Genomic DNA, 16,904 nt, shown 5'->3' with positions numbered 1-16,904 from the left:
GCAGAGTGGATTCATTTGGAGCCCAGTTTCCGTCTGATCCCATGAGGAGCCCTGGAGCACAAATTGCATCATAAAGTTGGTCTCATTTTTAGGCAAGAAAACTACCCTTTTGTACCTCACTGTCAGTCATTTGCTGTGGACCCTCACTACCACCCAGGAGGTGGTATGATACAGTTCCTGTTCAGCCAATCGCATACTTTGAAGAAGGGGTAGCTGTAAGCCATAAATAGCCAACAGCTATTCTCACAACAGCTATGGGATTAGGTACCCTGACCCGGTAAGCAAATCAGGATGGAGCCCCCACTGCAAATATACTGAGATTATGTTATTAGTCCATATAAATCTAGTATCATTATCTTCCTGATAAATTGGCCCTTTGATAATTAGGAAATACCCTTTTTTTTTATCTCTCATAATAGCCTTCGCCTTAATATATACTTATCTGTTATTAATACAGCCACATAAACTTTCATTTAGTTAATGTTTAAAAGACATATATCTTTTGCATCCTTTCAACCTTTCTCCATCTTTGTAATTATTGTATATTTTTTGTAAGAAATATATAGTTAGCTATTTTTGTACAGTGTGGCCATCTTTGCCTTTTACTTGAGGTATTTAATCTCTTTACATTTAATGTAATTACTGATTTTTTTCAACATTTTCTATTTGTTCCATCAGTTCTTCACTCTTTTTTCTCCTTTCTTCCCTTCTTTTGCATTACTCAAATACTTGTATCTTCCATGTTTCCCCTCTTTTAGCTTACTGGTTATAGCTTCTTTTTGTTATCCCTGTTATTTCTTAGTGCATAAGCCAGAAACTATAACATGCACCTCTGACTAATTACAGTCTTCCCTGTTTTACTATATCGGGGGCAATGTAAGAAACTTATGACACTTTTGCTCTATTTATCTCTTCCTCATATTATGTGCTATTGTGGATATATATTTTTAAATTCTATATATAATGTAAATCCCACATGATATTATTATATTTAATATTATTCTAGATTTATCTACCTGTTTACTCTTTTCATGGCTTTTTCCTTTCAGCACCATCATTATTCTATTGGGATCTCGTTTTCAGTATTTCACTTAGTGTAGGTCTGCTGGTGATAAGTCCACTCAATTCTTGCTTTTCTTAAAACATCTTTATTGTACCCTTATTTTGAAGCACATTTTCACCAAATATAGAATTCTTGGGTGGCAATTACTTTCTTTCAGCACTTTAAAGATTTAATTCCATTGGCTTCTGGCTTCCATTGTTTCGTGTGTGTGTGTGTGTGTGTGTGTGTGTGTGTGTGTGTGTGTGTGTTTAAGGTAGTGTGTTATTCTCTGTTTGCTAAGATTTTTTTTTTCTGTCTTTGGTTTTTCAGCAGTTTTAACTGTGATTTTCCTACGTTTTCTTTTTTTATTCATCTGGCTTGGGGTCTGTAAGGCTTATTAGAAGTGTGGCCTTAATGTCTTTTGTCAGTTTTTGAAAAGTCCTCAGCAAGTAGCATTTCTTTAAATATTATAGTCTCATTCTCTTCTCCCTTCTGTGAGCTACAATTACAGTTACGTGTATGTTAGGCTTTTTCACTATTTACCATATTCATTATGGGTTGTATGTTTTGCTTTTTTTTTTCCATTATTTTTTTCTCTCTGTGATTTAATCTGAATTTTTTTTTTGCTGTGCTCTCTTTTAATTCATTAATCTTACTTTTTTTGTTGTGTCCAATCTGCTATGTAATCTGGGTATTGAATTCTGAATATCAGGTATTATGTTTCTCCATTCTAGAATTTCCATTTGATTCCATTTGATAGATTCCAGTTATTTGGTTTTTTTTAATATGAAATTTATTGTCAAAATGGTTTCCATACAACACCCAGTGCTCATCCCAACAGATGCCCTCCTCAATGCCAGTTATTTGTAACATTCTCCAACTTTTCATTTATTTTCTTGAATATAATAATTGCAGCTATTTTATTTTTTTATTATTTTTTTTAATTTTTAATGTTTATTTATTTTTTTTTTTTAATTTTTTTTTCAACGTTTATTTATTTTGGGGACAGAGAGAGACAGAGCATGAACAGGGGAGGGGCAGAGAGAGAGGAAGACACAGAATCGGAAACAGGCTCCAGGCTCCGAGCCATCAGCCCAGAGCCTGACGCGGGGCTCGAACTCCCGGACCGCGAGATCGTGACCTGGCTGAAGTCGGACGCTTAACCGACTGCGCCACCCAGGCGCCCCAAATGTTTATTTATTTTTGAGACAGAGAGAGACAGAGCATGAGCAGGGGAGGGTCAGAGAGAGAGGGAGACACAGAATCTGAAACAGGCTCTGGGCTCCGAGCTGTCAGCACAGAACCCGACGCGGGGCTCGAACTCACGGACCGTGAGATCATGACCTGAGCTGAAGTCGGATGCTCAACCGACTGAGCCACCCAGGCGCCCCAATTGCAGCTATTTTAAATGTCCTATCTAATAAATTTATCTGGGTGTCTGTTTCTATTATCTGTATTTTTCTCTTGATTTTCAGACATTTGTTTCTGTTCCTTTGCTAACCTAGTACTTTTTTATTGAACATCAGCCTCTGGAAACATTTCTTTCCTTAAAGAGCATTTGATTTTTTTTTTCCTCATAGATCATCTAGATCCAGTTTTGTTAGTGCTGATATTTTTCAGTTTTCTCTTATTCCTAAGATTCAGCCCTTATACCTGTGGCAGAAACTCTATTCCCAGGAAGTAGCCCTTACTTCTAGGGCCTAGCTCTTATTCCTAGGTTATAACCCTTACTCCTAAGGTGTAGCCCTTCTGGGGTTTCAACTGATAGTCTGAAGCAACATACTTTGACAAGTCCTGAATTCCTACCTCAGTCTGCCCGGCACTATGAGATACTGAAAACTTTGCCCAGCTTTTTAGTCACCTATCTACTGATTTTCACTTGGTTTTGGGGAGTCTTACCTTCCTTGCACACAGCTTAGGATTTGGTAATGCCCAAAGAGGAAATTGCATACGGAATCTTGGGCTAATGCTTTGTAGTTCCTACTCCTCCTTTCTTAGGGATCTCAATCTTATTGTCAGCCCCCAATTCCAACTCTTCCATTCCCTCTCTCCTTGTCTTTCTTTCCTTTTTCCATCCTCTTTTGAATCCTCTCCAGTCAGGTCTTCACACCCACCATCTTACCAAAATTTCTCTTGTCAGGATCACCAATACCTTCACATTGCTAAACCCAGTGAGCAATTCTTAGTTCTTTTCCTACTTGGCCTATTAGCAGTGTTTGACATAGTTGATCACTCCCTCTTCCTTTACTTATCTTCTAATACACTACACTCTCCTGGTTTTTCTCCTTTACTAGCACTCCTGTTTCTACTCCATGGCTGATTTCTTCACATTTCTCCAAGGTCTAAATATTGGAGTCACCAGGCTTAGCCCTTGGATTTCTTCTCTAGTTTCACTCCCTTGGTGATCTTATCCTGTCTATGGCTTTAAAGACCTTCTTTATGCAGACAACTCACAAATTGATATCTCTAGCCTAGATTTCTCCTCAGATTTCAGTCTTGTACTTATAACATCTTGACCTCTCTATTGGGTATCTGCTAGATATTTCAAGTTTTTAACATGTCCAAAACTAAATTTCTTATCTTCATTATTCCCTCAAATCTGGTCTTATCAAGTCTTTCTCATTTCAATAAATGGCAGCTCCATCCTCTCAGTTCTGCAGGCCAGAAACCTTAATCATTCTTTACCCCTCATTTTCCCTTACACCTCACAGCTAATCTGTCATAATATTTTTTTGGATTTATCTCTAAAATATGTACACAACCACTTCTCATTACCTCTACCGCCACCATCTGATTCATGCTACCATTATCTCTAACCTAAATTACTGGAGTAGTCTTCTAACTGGCTTCCTTTGTCCCTCTATAGTTTGATCTCAGCACAGATGTTAAAGTGGTCTTTTAAAAATTCCTTTACTCTGAGCCACCCGACAAGCCTCCCATCTCATTTAAAATAAGTCCAAGCTCTTTCATTGGCCTAAAAATAAAGTAACCATATAATTTATCATCTAAAGTAGGACACTTTTGAGAATGCAAAGGACAACAGACATTAACTGAGACTGTTCCAGCAAGCCATCTGAGTCCCGTATGATCCCTCCCCAACCCCACCTCATTCTCACTCAGTTTTCAGCTCACCAGTCTCCTGGATATTTCTTGGAAGGGACAGGTTTGCTCCTACCTCATGTCTTTTGCCCTTGCCAATCCCCTGGATATCTGTATGACTTGCTCCCTCCCTTCATTCGGGCTTTGCTTAGATGTCATCTTCTCAGGAAGACCTCTAACCACCCTGTTATTTAAGATTCCAGCCCCACTCTCACCTCACACTATATGTATTTTACTTGTCTACATATTGCTTGTTTACTCTCACTAGAAGTAAGCTCCGTCAGGGAGGTTTTTTTTGTTTTTTATGTTTTGTTTTGTTTTGTTTTACCTGTTTTGTTACAAGTGTTTTCCCATATGGTTTGCAGCCTTAATAATTGACATTTTATTTTATCTATCTATCTGGTGCTTAGAACTATGCTCAGCACATTTAGGTATCTAATAAATATTGGACGGCTGAATGAATGCAAGTATATTGGTCACTTGAGAATTCATTCAGTCACCAAGTATTTATTGAGTGCTAAAATTAGAAATACTATGCACCCGAAGATACCAAAGCAAAATTTAGCCTAAGTTTATAACATACAACAGTATGTAATTATTGTTGAAGTCAATAAAAATTACTCTTTAGCATTGTAAGCTAATTTATTTTATTTGTAACTTTATTGCTATGTATTAAGTCTGTATACTACTTACAGAATCATCAAGGTTTTGACACCCATTTTGTAGACCCCAATTTTGACACCTATTTTTATTCTTTACTTTTAGCGAACTATTGAAGAGAAAAAGGGCATATCTGGATATAGTTACACTCAGGAAGAGCTGGAAAGGGTATCTGCACTGAAGAGTGAAGTCGACGAAATGAAAGGCCGAACACTAGATGACATGTCTGAAATGGTGATTATGCTTTTTTATAGGTTTTTTTTTTTTTATTGTATAGCTAGAGGCAGATATTTTTCTGTTTTGTTTTCAGTGAAACACTGAAATTTTCATTTCTGCACATTGTTTACCTTATATTCCTTCATCTCTCTTTATCAGTATCTTTTGAGTGTTTCCATTTTAGTAAGTTGTTCAACTTGTAATAATTTAGGCATTTTGCAGGATTTTTTCCCAAGGAAACACAATAGGGTTATTAAATACCCTATAGAATTAGGTATTGAAATTCCTGCCTTATCTTGTGGTTTTTGAAGTGTGTAAAAGTTCTATAACATTAAAGAAATACTTAAGATAAAAAATAAGTTTTCCCAAATCATACCACCCTGACTAATAAAACTATTTCATTTTTGTGTTTTTCCTTCCTATCTGTCCTTGTTTGGAGCTGCTACTCAGCCTGAATGAACTGATGCCGCTTTAGCAGGCATTAAAATGTTGAAATCTTTCCTTCCTTACTAGAAGGAAATAACTGTTGCCTCAAACTCTCAGAGTACCCACTTCCACCTGGCTTTTCCACATTGGCTACCTGCCCAAAACCCTCTGGATCTCACTACTGTCTAACTCCTAAAAAGATTAATGATTAACACAGCAGAGACCTTCAATACTCTGTTAATCCCCATGCTTGGTGTCCATTTTGATTGGTCATTACTTATATCATTTGGGTTATTAAGTATTTCGAATATCACTTCCTCATGTTTCGTATATACTCTATAACCTACATAATTACATTTTTTTTACATAATACAACATGATTGTAGTTGTATTTAGGCAACTTTATAATTTGTTTTCATTATTCAGTGTTAGATTACAAGTATTTTCCCATATAGTTTGCAACCTTAGTAATTGACATTTTATTTTATTGTATTTTATTGTATTATATTGTATTGTATTTTTGAGAGAGAGAGAGAGAGCATGTGTGCACACAAGCAGGGGAGGGGCAGAGGGACAGAGAGAATCTCAAGCAAGCTCCATGCCCAGCACAGAGTCTGATGTGGGCCTCAGTCTCACAAACCATGAGATCATGACCTGAGCTGAAATCAAGAGGCAGATGCTTTAACCGACTGAGCCACCCAAGTGCCCCAATAATTGACATTTTATTTATTTTTTAAAAGTTTATTTATTTATTTATTTATTTAAAAAAAAATTTTTTTTTCAACGTTTATTTATTTTTGGGACAGAGAGAGACAGAGCATGAACGGGGGAGGGGCAGAGAGAGAGGGAGACACAGAATCGGAAACAGGCTCCAGGCTCTGAGCCATCAGCCCAGAGCCTGACGCGGGGCTCGAACTCCCGGACCGCGAGATCGTGACCTGGCTGAAGTCGGACGCTTAACCGACTGCGCCACCCAGGCGCCCCAAAAGTTTATTTATTTTTGAGAGAGAGAGTGCAAATGGAGGAGGGGCAGAGAGAGGGGGAGACAGAGGATCTGAAACGGGTTATGAGCTGACATCAGCGAGCCCCATATGGGGCTCAAACTCATAAACCATGAGATCATGACCTGAGCTGAAGTTGGACAGTCAAATAACTGAGCATGCCCCAATAATTAACATTTTAAATAATTAAATGCTGGGCTCCTGGGTGGCTCAGTCAGTTAAATGTCTGACTTTAGCTCAGGTCATGATCTCATGGTTCATGAGTTTGAGCCCCATTGGGCTCTTTGCTGTCAGCACAGAGCCTGCTTCAGATCCTCTGCTCCCCTCTCTTTCCGCCCTTCCCCCACTTGCATGCATGCGCACACTCTCTCTCAAAAATAAAAAACATTAAAAAAAATTTTTTTTAAGTTAAATGCTGTTCCATATTACCAAATCAACATTTACTAAATCATTTTCCCATTGTTTGATGTTGAAATAATTTAGTCTTTTTACTCTTTTAAATAACACTTTAATAAATATATTTATGCATGTAGGTTTTTTGCTCTTTTGAATTCTTGTTTTAGATGTCATGTATTTTATTTAAATGACAGGTAAAAAAACTGAATTCACTGGTGTCTGAAAAGAAGTCAGCTCTAGCCCCAGTTATAAAAGAACTACGACAGTTGCGTCAGAAATGTCAAGTAAGTGAATCTGATTGTGCGATACTTTTAGCACCTGATCTTGTTAAGATGTGCTGGTTATAATCCTGAATATTTTACTTGAGTAATTTATAGAAAACAAACGACGACGATGATGATGATGATGATGATGATGATGATGATTCCACAAAAGAGTAATAACATGAACTTTGAAGTTTTTTATTTAATTTATGCTATTTGTTTTGTCAAATTATCGGGGGGAGGGGAGAGAGAAGGAGAAGGAATTTAAGCCGAAATCACAAGTGCAGCTAGATTAGATTTTTACTTTAAATCTGATGCATGTCAGAGCTATAAATATGAAGTCACGTTCTTCTGTGGCCAGGTAAAAGCTCAGAGTCTGCCAGCGAGTGGTGACAAGTTAACTTTAGATTAATGGACTTGCTTAGCTGGGGAGCAGGGCCAGGGGCAAACTACGATAGCTTGTGATAAGTGATGGAATACCATTACTTGGAAGCTAATTCTAACCACTGCTTTGAAGCTAAACTGTTAGAAGGTAAATGCCCTCCGCAAATCCAGATCAGATGGCCTCCGCCATCTGACATTAGCAGTTGTTATTTTATCACTCTCTGTGTAGTAATTTTAGGTTTGAATGTGGGTTGTACTGCATGTGCCTGAGTGTGGAACTATAAAATTCTTCACGAATGCCATCCATCAGAGCACAGTGAAAAATCACATGGACTTTGAAATCAGATAGACATCGTTTCCTTTTTATAGAAAATGCCATGGAGTCTGAGACAGGTTTAGTGACTTATCCAAATAGACAAATAGGCAGTGAGAGAGTTGGGGCTTGACTCCAGCATCTGTATTATCATATTTCAAATCTCCTGCTCCTTCCATTACACATCACTGCCATCACAAAAGAAGTGAGAGACAAGTCCCTATTCTCTCGAGTTCATACACTCATAGGTGAGATGAGACAAACGTGAAGAAATTCAAGAAAGACAAAAGATAAGCCAACTTAAGAAAAATATAGAAAAGAGGTGCCTGGCTGGCTCAGTCGGTGGAGCATCTGACTCTTGATCTCAGCATTGTGAGTTCAAGCCCTACTTTGGGCATAGAGCTTACTGGAAGGAAGGAAGGAAGGAAGGAAGGAAGGAAGGAAGGAAGGAAGGAAGGAAGGAAGGAAGGAGGAAGGAAATATATAATCAGAATCATAATTGATAAGAGGAAGCAAATGATGTGATTGTTAGGAAGGAAAAGTTTCAGAAAGGAGATTTTTAAGCAAAGTTTTGAGATTGAGGACATCAAGAATTGTTTTCATGGTTACATTCTAATCCATTGATTTTCTTAAAGCTTTTCTTGAGTAAGCAACTTGGAAACCAAAGGGACTGGTTATGTGTATTTCTAGTGATGATAAAATTTCTCCCTAATAGTAAGCTAATAAATCTATTTGTAAATAATTCTTTTATTAAATTCATTTATATATTTTTTCATTTCTATATTAAATGAGTTTTATTGAAAGGATATTAAGGACAGTAAAGAAAAAGTGCTGTTATGGAATTTTAAGGATCAGAAACATAATCTGTCTGGAACAGGTACAGGTACCATAACCTGTACTCTTTATTGTTCATCTTACATGCTAAGACCTTCCTCTCTACATATTTTATGTTGAAATTTCACTAACTGTGCTATTTTCTTTGCATTTTCTAATTCAAATTCCTGGTGCAGCTCTTCTCTTTTGGGGGCAGTTTTTCATGCCCAACTATCTCATAGACTATTTGGCTATCCTCAGGTCAGGTCAGGGGTCCATTCTTAGTCCAGCCAGCTATGCTTGTAAGGACAGGATGAGAAGAAAGAAGGGTAATATGGTACCAAGTATGGCTACCTAGAGAATTTTCCCTCTGGAGAGGCTATAGATATGTCAGTACTTTAATTGACATCTTTTAATTCACCACCTGTTATCCTATTTGTAACAGCTGAACAGTGTTCATCTTTGCATTTCAGCCTTGTCCTCTCATATATACTTTTTTACATGGTTGGAATTTTAGTATATACTGCACTTAGTTTAAGTTTCTATTCAGACAGTGTAGATAGAATGATTAAGAACATGCACTACAGAATCAGGCAGACCCTGGATAACCTTGGGTAAATGACTTTATTCCTATAAACTTTAGTTTCCTCATCTGTAAACTAGTCTCTTCGTAACAGGGTGGTTGTAAAGACTAAATGAAATAATGCATATAATGACTAATACAACAATGACTAATACATAAGAACTTTTTAAAAAGTATTTATCTGGGGGCGCCTGGGTGGTTCAGTCGGTTAGGCGTCCGACTTCAGCTCAGGTCACGATCTCACAGTCCGTGAGTTCGAGCCCCGCGTCGGGCTCTGGGCTGATGGCTCAGAGCCTGGAGCCTGCTTCCAGTTCTGTGTCTCCCTCTGTCTCTGCCCGTCCCCCGTTCATGCTCTGTCTCTCTCTGTCTCAAAAATAAATAAACGTTAAAAGGTATTTAAAAAAAAAAAAGTATTTATCTGTCATGCCTGGGTGGTTCAGTTGGTTAAGTGTCCGACTCTTAATTTCAGCTCAGGTCATGCATGACCTGGTGGTTCATGAGATCAAACCCCACGTCAGGCTCTGTGCTGACATCGTGGAGCCTGCTGGGATTCCCTCTCTAAATAAATAGATAAATAAATATTTTTAAAGTATTTATTATTATAATTATTAAAGAGACTTTTAAAAGAAGGGATAGTATTTATTGCTTTTCAACCAAATTGTTTTCTGAGTAAACTATATACCAGATCTTAAATCCTATAAAGTCATGTATTATAATAATGTAACCAAACCTGAAACTCATTTTCATGTGATTTAACTCAATTTCTCTGTATGTGACAGACTGCCTACCACTCCCATCACAAAGAAATGTACCCGTCTTACCACCAGTCCCAAATAATACAACTCTCCAGTTCTTTCCATATCATCAAGTCAGAGGGGTACCTAAGCCACATCAACATTTTCATCTCTGTCTTCTGCCGTGTTGAAAAGGCACTCTGCTAAGGACAAATACTGCATGATTCCACTTACATGAGGTACCCAGAGTAGTCACATTCACAGACACAGAGTAGAATGGTGGTTGTGGGGCCAATAGCGAATAGGAAATTAAGTGTTTAATGGGGACAGAGTTTCAGTGTGGAAAGATGAAAAGAGATCTGGAGATGGAAGGTGGTGACGCCTGCACGACGATGTGAATGTATTTAATGCCACTTAAAAATGGTTTCAGTGGGGGCGCCTGGGTGGCGCAGTCGGTTAAGCGTCCGACTTCAGCCAGGTCACAATCTCACGGTCCGTGAGTTCGAGCCCCGCGTCGGGCTCTGGGCTGATGGCTCAGAGCCTGGAGCCTGTTTCCGATTCTGTGTCTCCCTCTCTTTCTGCCCCTCGCCCATTCATGCTCTGTCTCTCTCTGTCCCAAAAAATAAATAAACGTTGAAAAAAAAAAAATGGTTTCAGTGGTGGGGCACCTGGATGGCTCAATCAGTTAAGCATCTGACTTTGGCTTAGGTCATGATCTCACAGCTTGTGAGTTCGAGCCCCACATCGGGCTCTGTGCTGACAGCTTGGAGCCTGGAGCCTGCTTCAGATTCTGTGTTTCCCTCTCTCTCTCTGCCCCTCCCCCACTCACACTCTGTCTCTCTCTCTCTCAAAAAATAAACATTAAAAAAATTTTTTTTAATATTAAAAAAAAATGGTTTCAGTAGTAATTTTTATTTTACGTATATTTTTACCACAATAAAAAAATCTTTTAGGGGCGCCTGAGTAGCTCAGTGGGTTAAGTGTCCCACTTTGGCTCAGGTCATGATCTAATGGTTTGTGAGTTCGAGCCCTCCGTCGGGCTCTGTGATGACAGCTCAGAGCCTCGAGCTTGCTCCCAATTGTGTGTCTCCCTCTCTCTCTGCCCCTTCCTCCCTCCCTCCCTCTCTCTTTCTCTCTCTCTCAAAAATAAATAAACATTAAAAATTATCTAAAAAAATCTTTTAAAAGGGGACAGGACTTGCCTGTTTGCGTTAGCTTTTGGGTTTGTTTTTTGTTTTTTTTCCCAGTGGTTGAGTTCATTGTATTTGGTGAGTGTCTGATGCTCATTTTGCTTATCTCCATATGTCAGTCTCCTGCATCCATGTATAGTTCTACTTTTATCCAGAAACCTTTTGTGATAAAAAGTATACTAAACAAAAGAGGCTAGCCAAGTCATTGATTGTAAGCTCTTTTCAAATCTTAACTGAAATTCTTAATTGTTCTCTACTTTAAATATTATTTGGGTTTTTTTTTAGAAGAAAGCATTTTTCTTCTATTTTTTTAAATGTTTATTTATTTTTGAGAGAGAGTGAGGAAGAGAGTGCAAGAGGGGCAGGGGGAAAGAGAGGGAGATACAGAATCCAAAGCAGGCTCCAGGCTCTGAGCTGTCAGTACAGAGCCTGACACAGGGCCCAAACTCACCACCTGTAAGATCATGACCTGAGCCGAAGTCGGACACTTAACCGACTGACCACCCAGGTGCCCTGAATATTATCCATTTTTAACTTGCATGTACTTACCACTCAAAACTACATAAATGTCTTGTTAAAGTGCAGGACTACTTGAAAATACTTTATACTTCTTGCTTTAATGGGCAGTTCTGAAATATTTAGGAAACTTTATAATGAATTGTTTATAGTGAACATTTCCTTTCTATTGTACTTGTATGTTCTAAATTTGAATAATAACAACTGTTTGAAAACTAGAGCACTGCAACTCCAGATGTATAACTTACATTTATCTAAATCTTTTATAATCACCTAGAATGAGAATAGCATCTTGAAAAGTGTTATGTTTATTTTCTTAGGAGTAGTTCTATAAATTACATGTAATTAAATGTCATAATATATAAAATTGCTAATATAATGGAAGAGCTAAAATGCTCATTTTAGAGTATAAAATCTGACAATTATTGATTTCACTGAGATATTTCTCATTGATCCCTTTTTCTTATAAAAGTAAAAACATGTTCTTGGTAAGAATTCAAACTGAAATTCTATACCCATTAAAAACAGACCATTCACCAAGAAGCTTTAAATGATACATTTGAAAAGCTTGATCTGATGAATACATGGAGAACCCAGTACTCAACAAATGGAAAATACATTCTTTTTAAGATCAAGTCACCAAAAAAAATTAGGTTGGCCTCTGATCTCTCCATGGCCACACTTAACCCTGGAAGACAGTAGAGCAGTATACTTTAAAAAGGGGAAGAATAGAAATTATCTCTCTCTCTACACTCCCCAGAAGTAAAACAGGTCCTTATGTGTTTTCCAGAAATTTCCTGAGAACTAATGAATGGATAATTATTTATTGGCTGCCTAAAGTTTGTTCTACTCTCCAGAAAGACAAAGGCTTTTTTTGGTGGTGGCAGACAGAATTAAACTCTGACTGATATTAAGAATAAAACATCTGCTTCCTTTTGTTTGCATTTGCCTACTGTACTTTTGCCCATCTTTTGCTTTTAACTTTTTATTTATTTTTTTTAATTTGTTTTTAATGTGTATTTTTTTGAAGGAGAGAGAGACAGAGTGTCAGTGGGGGAGGGGCAGACAGAGAGGGAGACGCAGAATCCAAAGCAGACTCCAGGCTCCGAGCTGTCAGCACAGAGCCCCACGTGGGGCTGGAACTCAAAAACCGTGAGATCGTGACCTGAGCCGAAGTCAGACACCCAACTGACAGCCACCCAGGCGCCCCTGCTTTTAATTTTTTAAAAATTATCTTGTTGTAGGTGTCTCTGAATAGGTCTTGAATTGGGTTTTGGTATGCGATATAATCTGAAGGGTTTGTTTTAATAAGTAAGTTTAGACCCTTTAACTTTATTGATATGCAGACATATTTGATCTTAGTACATGTTATGTGTAGCTTTTGATTTTTTTTTTAAGTTTATTTATTTTGAGAGAGGCAGAGAGCGAGCAGGGGAGGTACAGAAAGAGAGGAGGAGAGAGAATCCGAAGCGGGCTCTGTCTGACAGCAGAGAGCCGGACATGGGGCTCGAGAGAGAACCGCGAGATCATGACTGAGCCGAAGTCAGACGCTTAACTGACTGAGCCACCCAGGTGTCTGTAGCTTTTGATTTTAAAGCCCCCCCCCCAAAAAATCCTGGGGTTTGTTTTGTTTTGTTTTGTTTTCATTTTCTCTCTCGTTTTTTTCTCCTTGTCCCTCTCCCTCATCCTCCCTGTATGTGTTTCTGGCTTGTGGTTTTGGTCTGGTGGTGATATTTGTAACTCTACCATTAATCATCCATTTCTATAGGTATGATCTATTAATCCCCACTGTGAGCAGTGATGAAATTAGTTTTTTTCCTCTTCCTTTTCCCCTCCTTCCCTCTCTTTTAGTACTTGAATTTAGTCAATCATATTGTCTCTTTTACTATTTGCCTTTATACTTTTAATATACTTATAACTTGATTCATCAGATTTAAATTATATTTGTTGGTTTAACAGATATAAAAGATATAACAGATATCTGTTCCCCCACTCACCCCTAGCAATTAAAAATTGAGGAAACCAGCTTATTTATTCTACCTTCCACTTTCTTTTCCCTTTCCCTTCCCTGCAGATTTTGTAGTATCATTTCTACATTGTCAGGGCATGTAACATTTACATTCTCTTCTATTACCCTGGTTCCCACTTGTGTTTTCAGTGTTAAACCTGTAATTATTAGATTCAGTGCTCATTACCAATCCTTTCACTGCCCTTTTTCCTAATTTTTATTGTCTGTGATTTGTCCTCTAGGAGAATCCTCAAAAAAAACCTCACAAGAACAATATTCCCTAATGAGTTCTTGCATGTTCCAGAGTTTCTTGCCTTAAATATTTAAAAATTAGCTTGACTGAGCATAAAATCTTTACATTGTGCTTTCTTTCCTTGAGAATTTTTAAAGTATACTGCTCTACTGTCTTCCAGGGTTAAGTGTGGCCATGGAGAGATCAGAGGCCAACCTAATTTTTTTTTGGTGACTTGATACTAAAAAGAATGTGTATTTTCCATTTGTTGAGTACTGGATTCTCTATGTGTTCATCAGATCAGGCTTTTCAAATGTATCACCTAAAGCTTCTTAGTGAATGGGGAGTTGTTTCATGGGTATAGAATTTCAGTTTTACAAGATGAGAATAGTTCTGGAGATTGGCTGCACAGCACAGCGAGTGTACTCAGTACTTAACTGTACATTTAAAAATGGTTACAATGGTAAATTTTATGTTATTTTGCCAGAATTAAGAAAAAGATTCCTGATTTAAAAAAAAAAAAAACCTTCCTAGTAAATTATTCATTTTATCTTTTTTTTTTTTTTAATTTTTTTTTTTCAACGTTTATTTATTTTTGGGACAGAGAGAGACAGAGCATGAACGGGGGAGGGGCAGAGAGAGAGGGAGACACAGAATCAGAAACAGGCTCCAGGCTCTGAGCTGTCAGCACAGAGCCCGACGCGGGGCTCGAACTCACGGACCGCGAGATCGTGACCTGGCTGAAGTCGGACGTTTAACCGACTGCGCCACCCAGGCGCCCCATTTTATCATTTTTTTAATTCTCTTTATTCCTGCTAAGGTTTTGGTCTAAGATTTTTATTTTGTCTGCTATTAATGTAAGTATGCCAGCTTGCTTTCTTATGATTAGGATTGCCTGGTATATTTTTTTATTTCTGTTTTCTTTTAGCTTTCTGTGCCCTTACTTTTGTCATATGTCTCATAAACAGCATATAGCTAGATCTTATGTGGGTGGTTTCTTCATTCAGTTTGAGAATCTGTCTTTTAATTGGTGTATTTAATACCATTTACATTTACTTTTAGTATTGATACGTAGGGATTTATTTCTGTTTTGTACATCCGGTTTACTGTGCTTTTTCTTTGCTGCTTCTTTCCTGCCCTTCAACGCATCACTCTGTGTTCTTTTATCTTCTTTGTTCCCTTTGTTTACTTTTCTATCTTCTATTCTGGTATTGTTATTCCTAAATTTTTAACATATATTTTCATGACTTAATGAATTCTAAATCTAGTAGGCATCTCCTGAACAATACAGGGACCTTAGAATAGTTTAACACCCTCTCTTGCCTTACATGTGTGTTGTTATCCTCTAGTAGTTTATTTCCATTTTATTTCTTCCTCTCTCTCTTTTTTTTAGTAGGCTCCACACCCAGAGTGGAGCCCAACACAGGGCTTGAACTCATGACCCTGAGATCAAGACCTGAGCTGAGATCAAGGGTCGGATGCTTAACCGACTGAGCCACCCAAGCACCCCTATTTCTTCATCTCTAAAAGTAGTTGTCGGGTGGTCATTACTTATAATCACTATTTTATACGGTCATTTCCTGCTTAGATTGACTCACAAATTTAACCCTTCTCACCATTGTTTCTTACATTTTAACCCTTCCTTCTGGATTCAGTTTCTTTCTTCCTGAAATTAAATTTCCTTGTTTTTTTTCTTTTAGCAGTTCTCTCAGTAAAGAATCATCACTATAAGTAAACCACCTTTTTTTTTCTTTAATAATGGTTTGTTCATTGCTTTCTGGTTTCTCTTGTGTTGAAAAGTCTGCCATCAGTTTAATTATCATTTCTTTTTAGGTAGTATCTTGCCTATAATTGGTTATAATATTTTTATTTTTGTCTTTGGTGTTGTCCAATTTCACTACTGTGATCTAAATACAGATTTAGTTTTATTTGCTCTGCTGGATTTTGTGTTTTTTGTCTTCCATTAATTCTAGGAGAATTCTCCAGGATATCGTCAAATATTCTCTGCCCTGTTTTCCTTAGTTCATTCTCCAGCGACTGCTATTATTTGCAGTTAGGCATACTTATGACCCTGTGGGGATGACAGGGGATGTCTGTCCCCTATTGCATGACTTTGTCTTCATATTTTTATCTTTTTTGTCTCTCGGTGATGAATTTTAAATAATTTCTTCAGCTCTGCTTTCGAGTTCATTCTTTGTATCTTCTGAGCTGTGTCTAATTTCACATTTATACCATTTAATTTTTAATTTCAATGACTATTTTTTCATTTTTGTCTATTTTTACTCACTGTACTTTTTTTCTTAATCTTTTGTTTTCAGTTCCTTTTTTATGACTTTGTTTCAAGCACACTTTCTTAATAGACTTGTCTCTAGTATCCAAAGTTCCTGGAGGTATAGTCCTGCTGTTTTTTATATCTTCTGATCCTCACACATAAGGATTGATTGTTTCCTTGTGTATTTATACTTTTGGATTGTGAGCTTGTCTTTAGTAGGGTTTTGTCTTCTGAATCCCAGCAGCTAGGATGGAGCATGTGTCCCTCCAGAATGGCTTTGCAGTTGGCTTTCCTGGTGTTTTGGGAATATGACAAGCTCAGAGCTAATTTTGAGTTTATGTCTTGGCTTGGAAGTTTGTGTAGGAAAGGGTAGATTTGAACGAATCTGCCCAAGGATGGGCCCTTCTCTCCAGCTGCCCCTGCAGCAGCACAGGTGCATTTCCTGATCAGTGTAGCCATCAGACTCATAGACCACACATGCACACATACACAAAAGCAACCATCTGCTATAACACCTTCATCTCATTGAGAGTCCCAGCTGCTACAGCCACTGTTGCCCCTCTTCCCATTTACGGTGGGAATGACCATCACCCACAAGAGTCTGAAATATGTGTAGGTCCCTTTGATACATAAAAGCCACAGCTCCTTTTTATAACCAGTTTCTTTTTTCCAATAAAAATTAAAAGGATTTTTAACTTCCAAGCGTTTTTTTGAGACAGCACAACTAACACAATGAAAATCAGAACATCTTATTAA

The 16,904-nt window shown here is 37.8% G+C and overlaps 1 protein-coding gene across 3 annotated transcripts in view; it reads left to right on the top strand.

Moving 5' to 3' along the window:
- The window catches only part of IFT81 (intraflagellar transport 81), an 89,369-nt gene that overhangs the window by 50,991 nt on the left and 21,474 nt on the right, over positions 1-16,904 (top strand). For 2 of the 3 annotated variants that reach the window (XM_030292459.2, XM_030292457.2), the window contains exons 13-14: positions 4,907-5,035; positions 7,035-7,124. In XM_030292459.2, the coding sequence (XP_030148319.1) occupies positions 4,907-5,035; positions 7,035-7,124 (219 nt within the window). Of the gene's footprint in view, positions 1-4,906; positions 5,036-7,034; positions 7,125-9,975; positions 10,284-16,904 lie in introns of those variants that run through there. The other variant, XM_032595414.1, reaches the window with a different exon arrangement.

Source organism: Lynx canadensis, chromosome D3 (genome assembly GCF_007474595.2).
Source record: "Lynx canadensis isolate LIC74 chromosome D3, mLynCan4.pri.v2, whole genome shotgun sequence".
NCBI lineage: Eukaryota > Metazoa > Chordata > Mammalia > Carnivora > Felidae > Lynx > Lynx canadensis.
The sequence above is the reverse complement of the archived record's forward strand: the minus strand, read 5'-3'. Positions and strand labels throughout refer to the sequence as shown.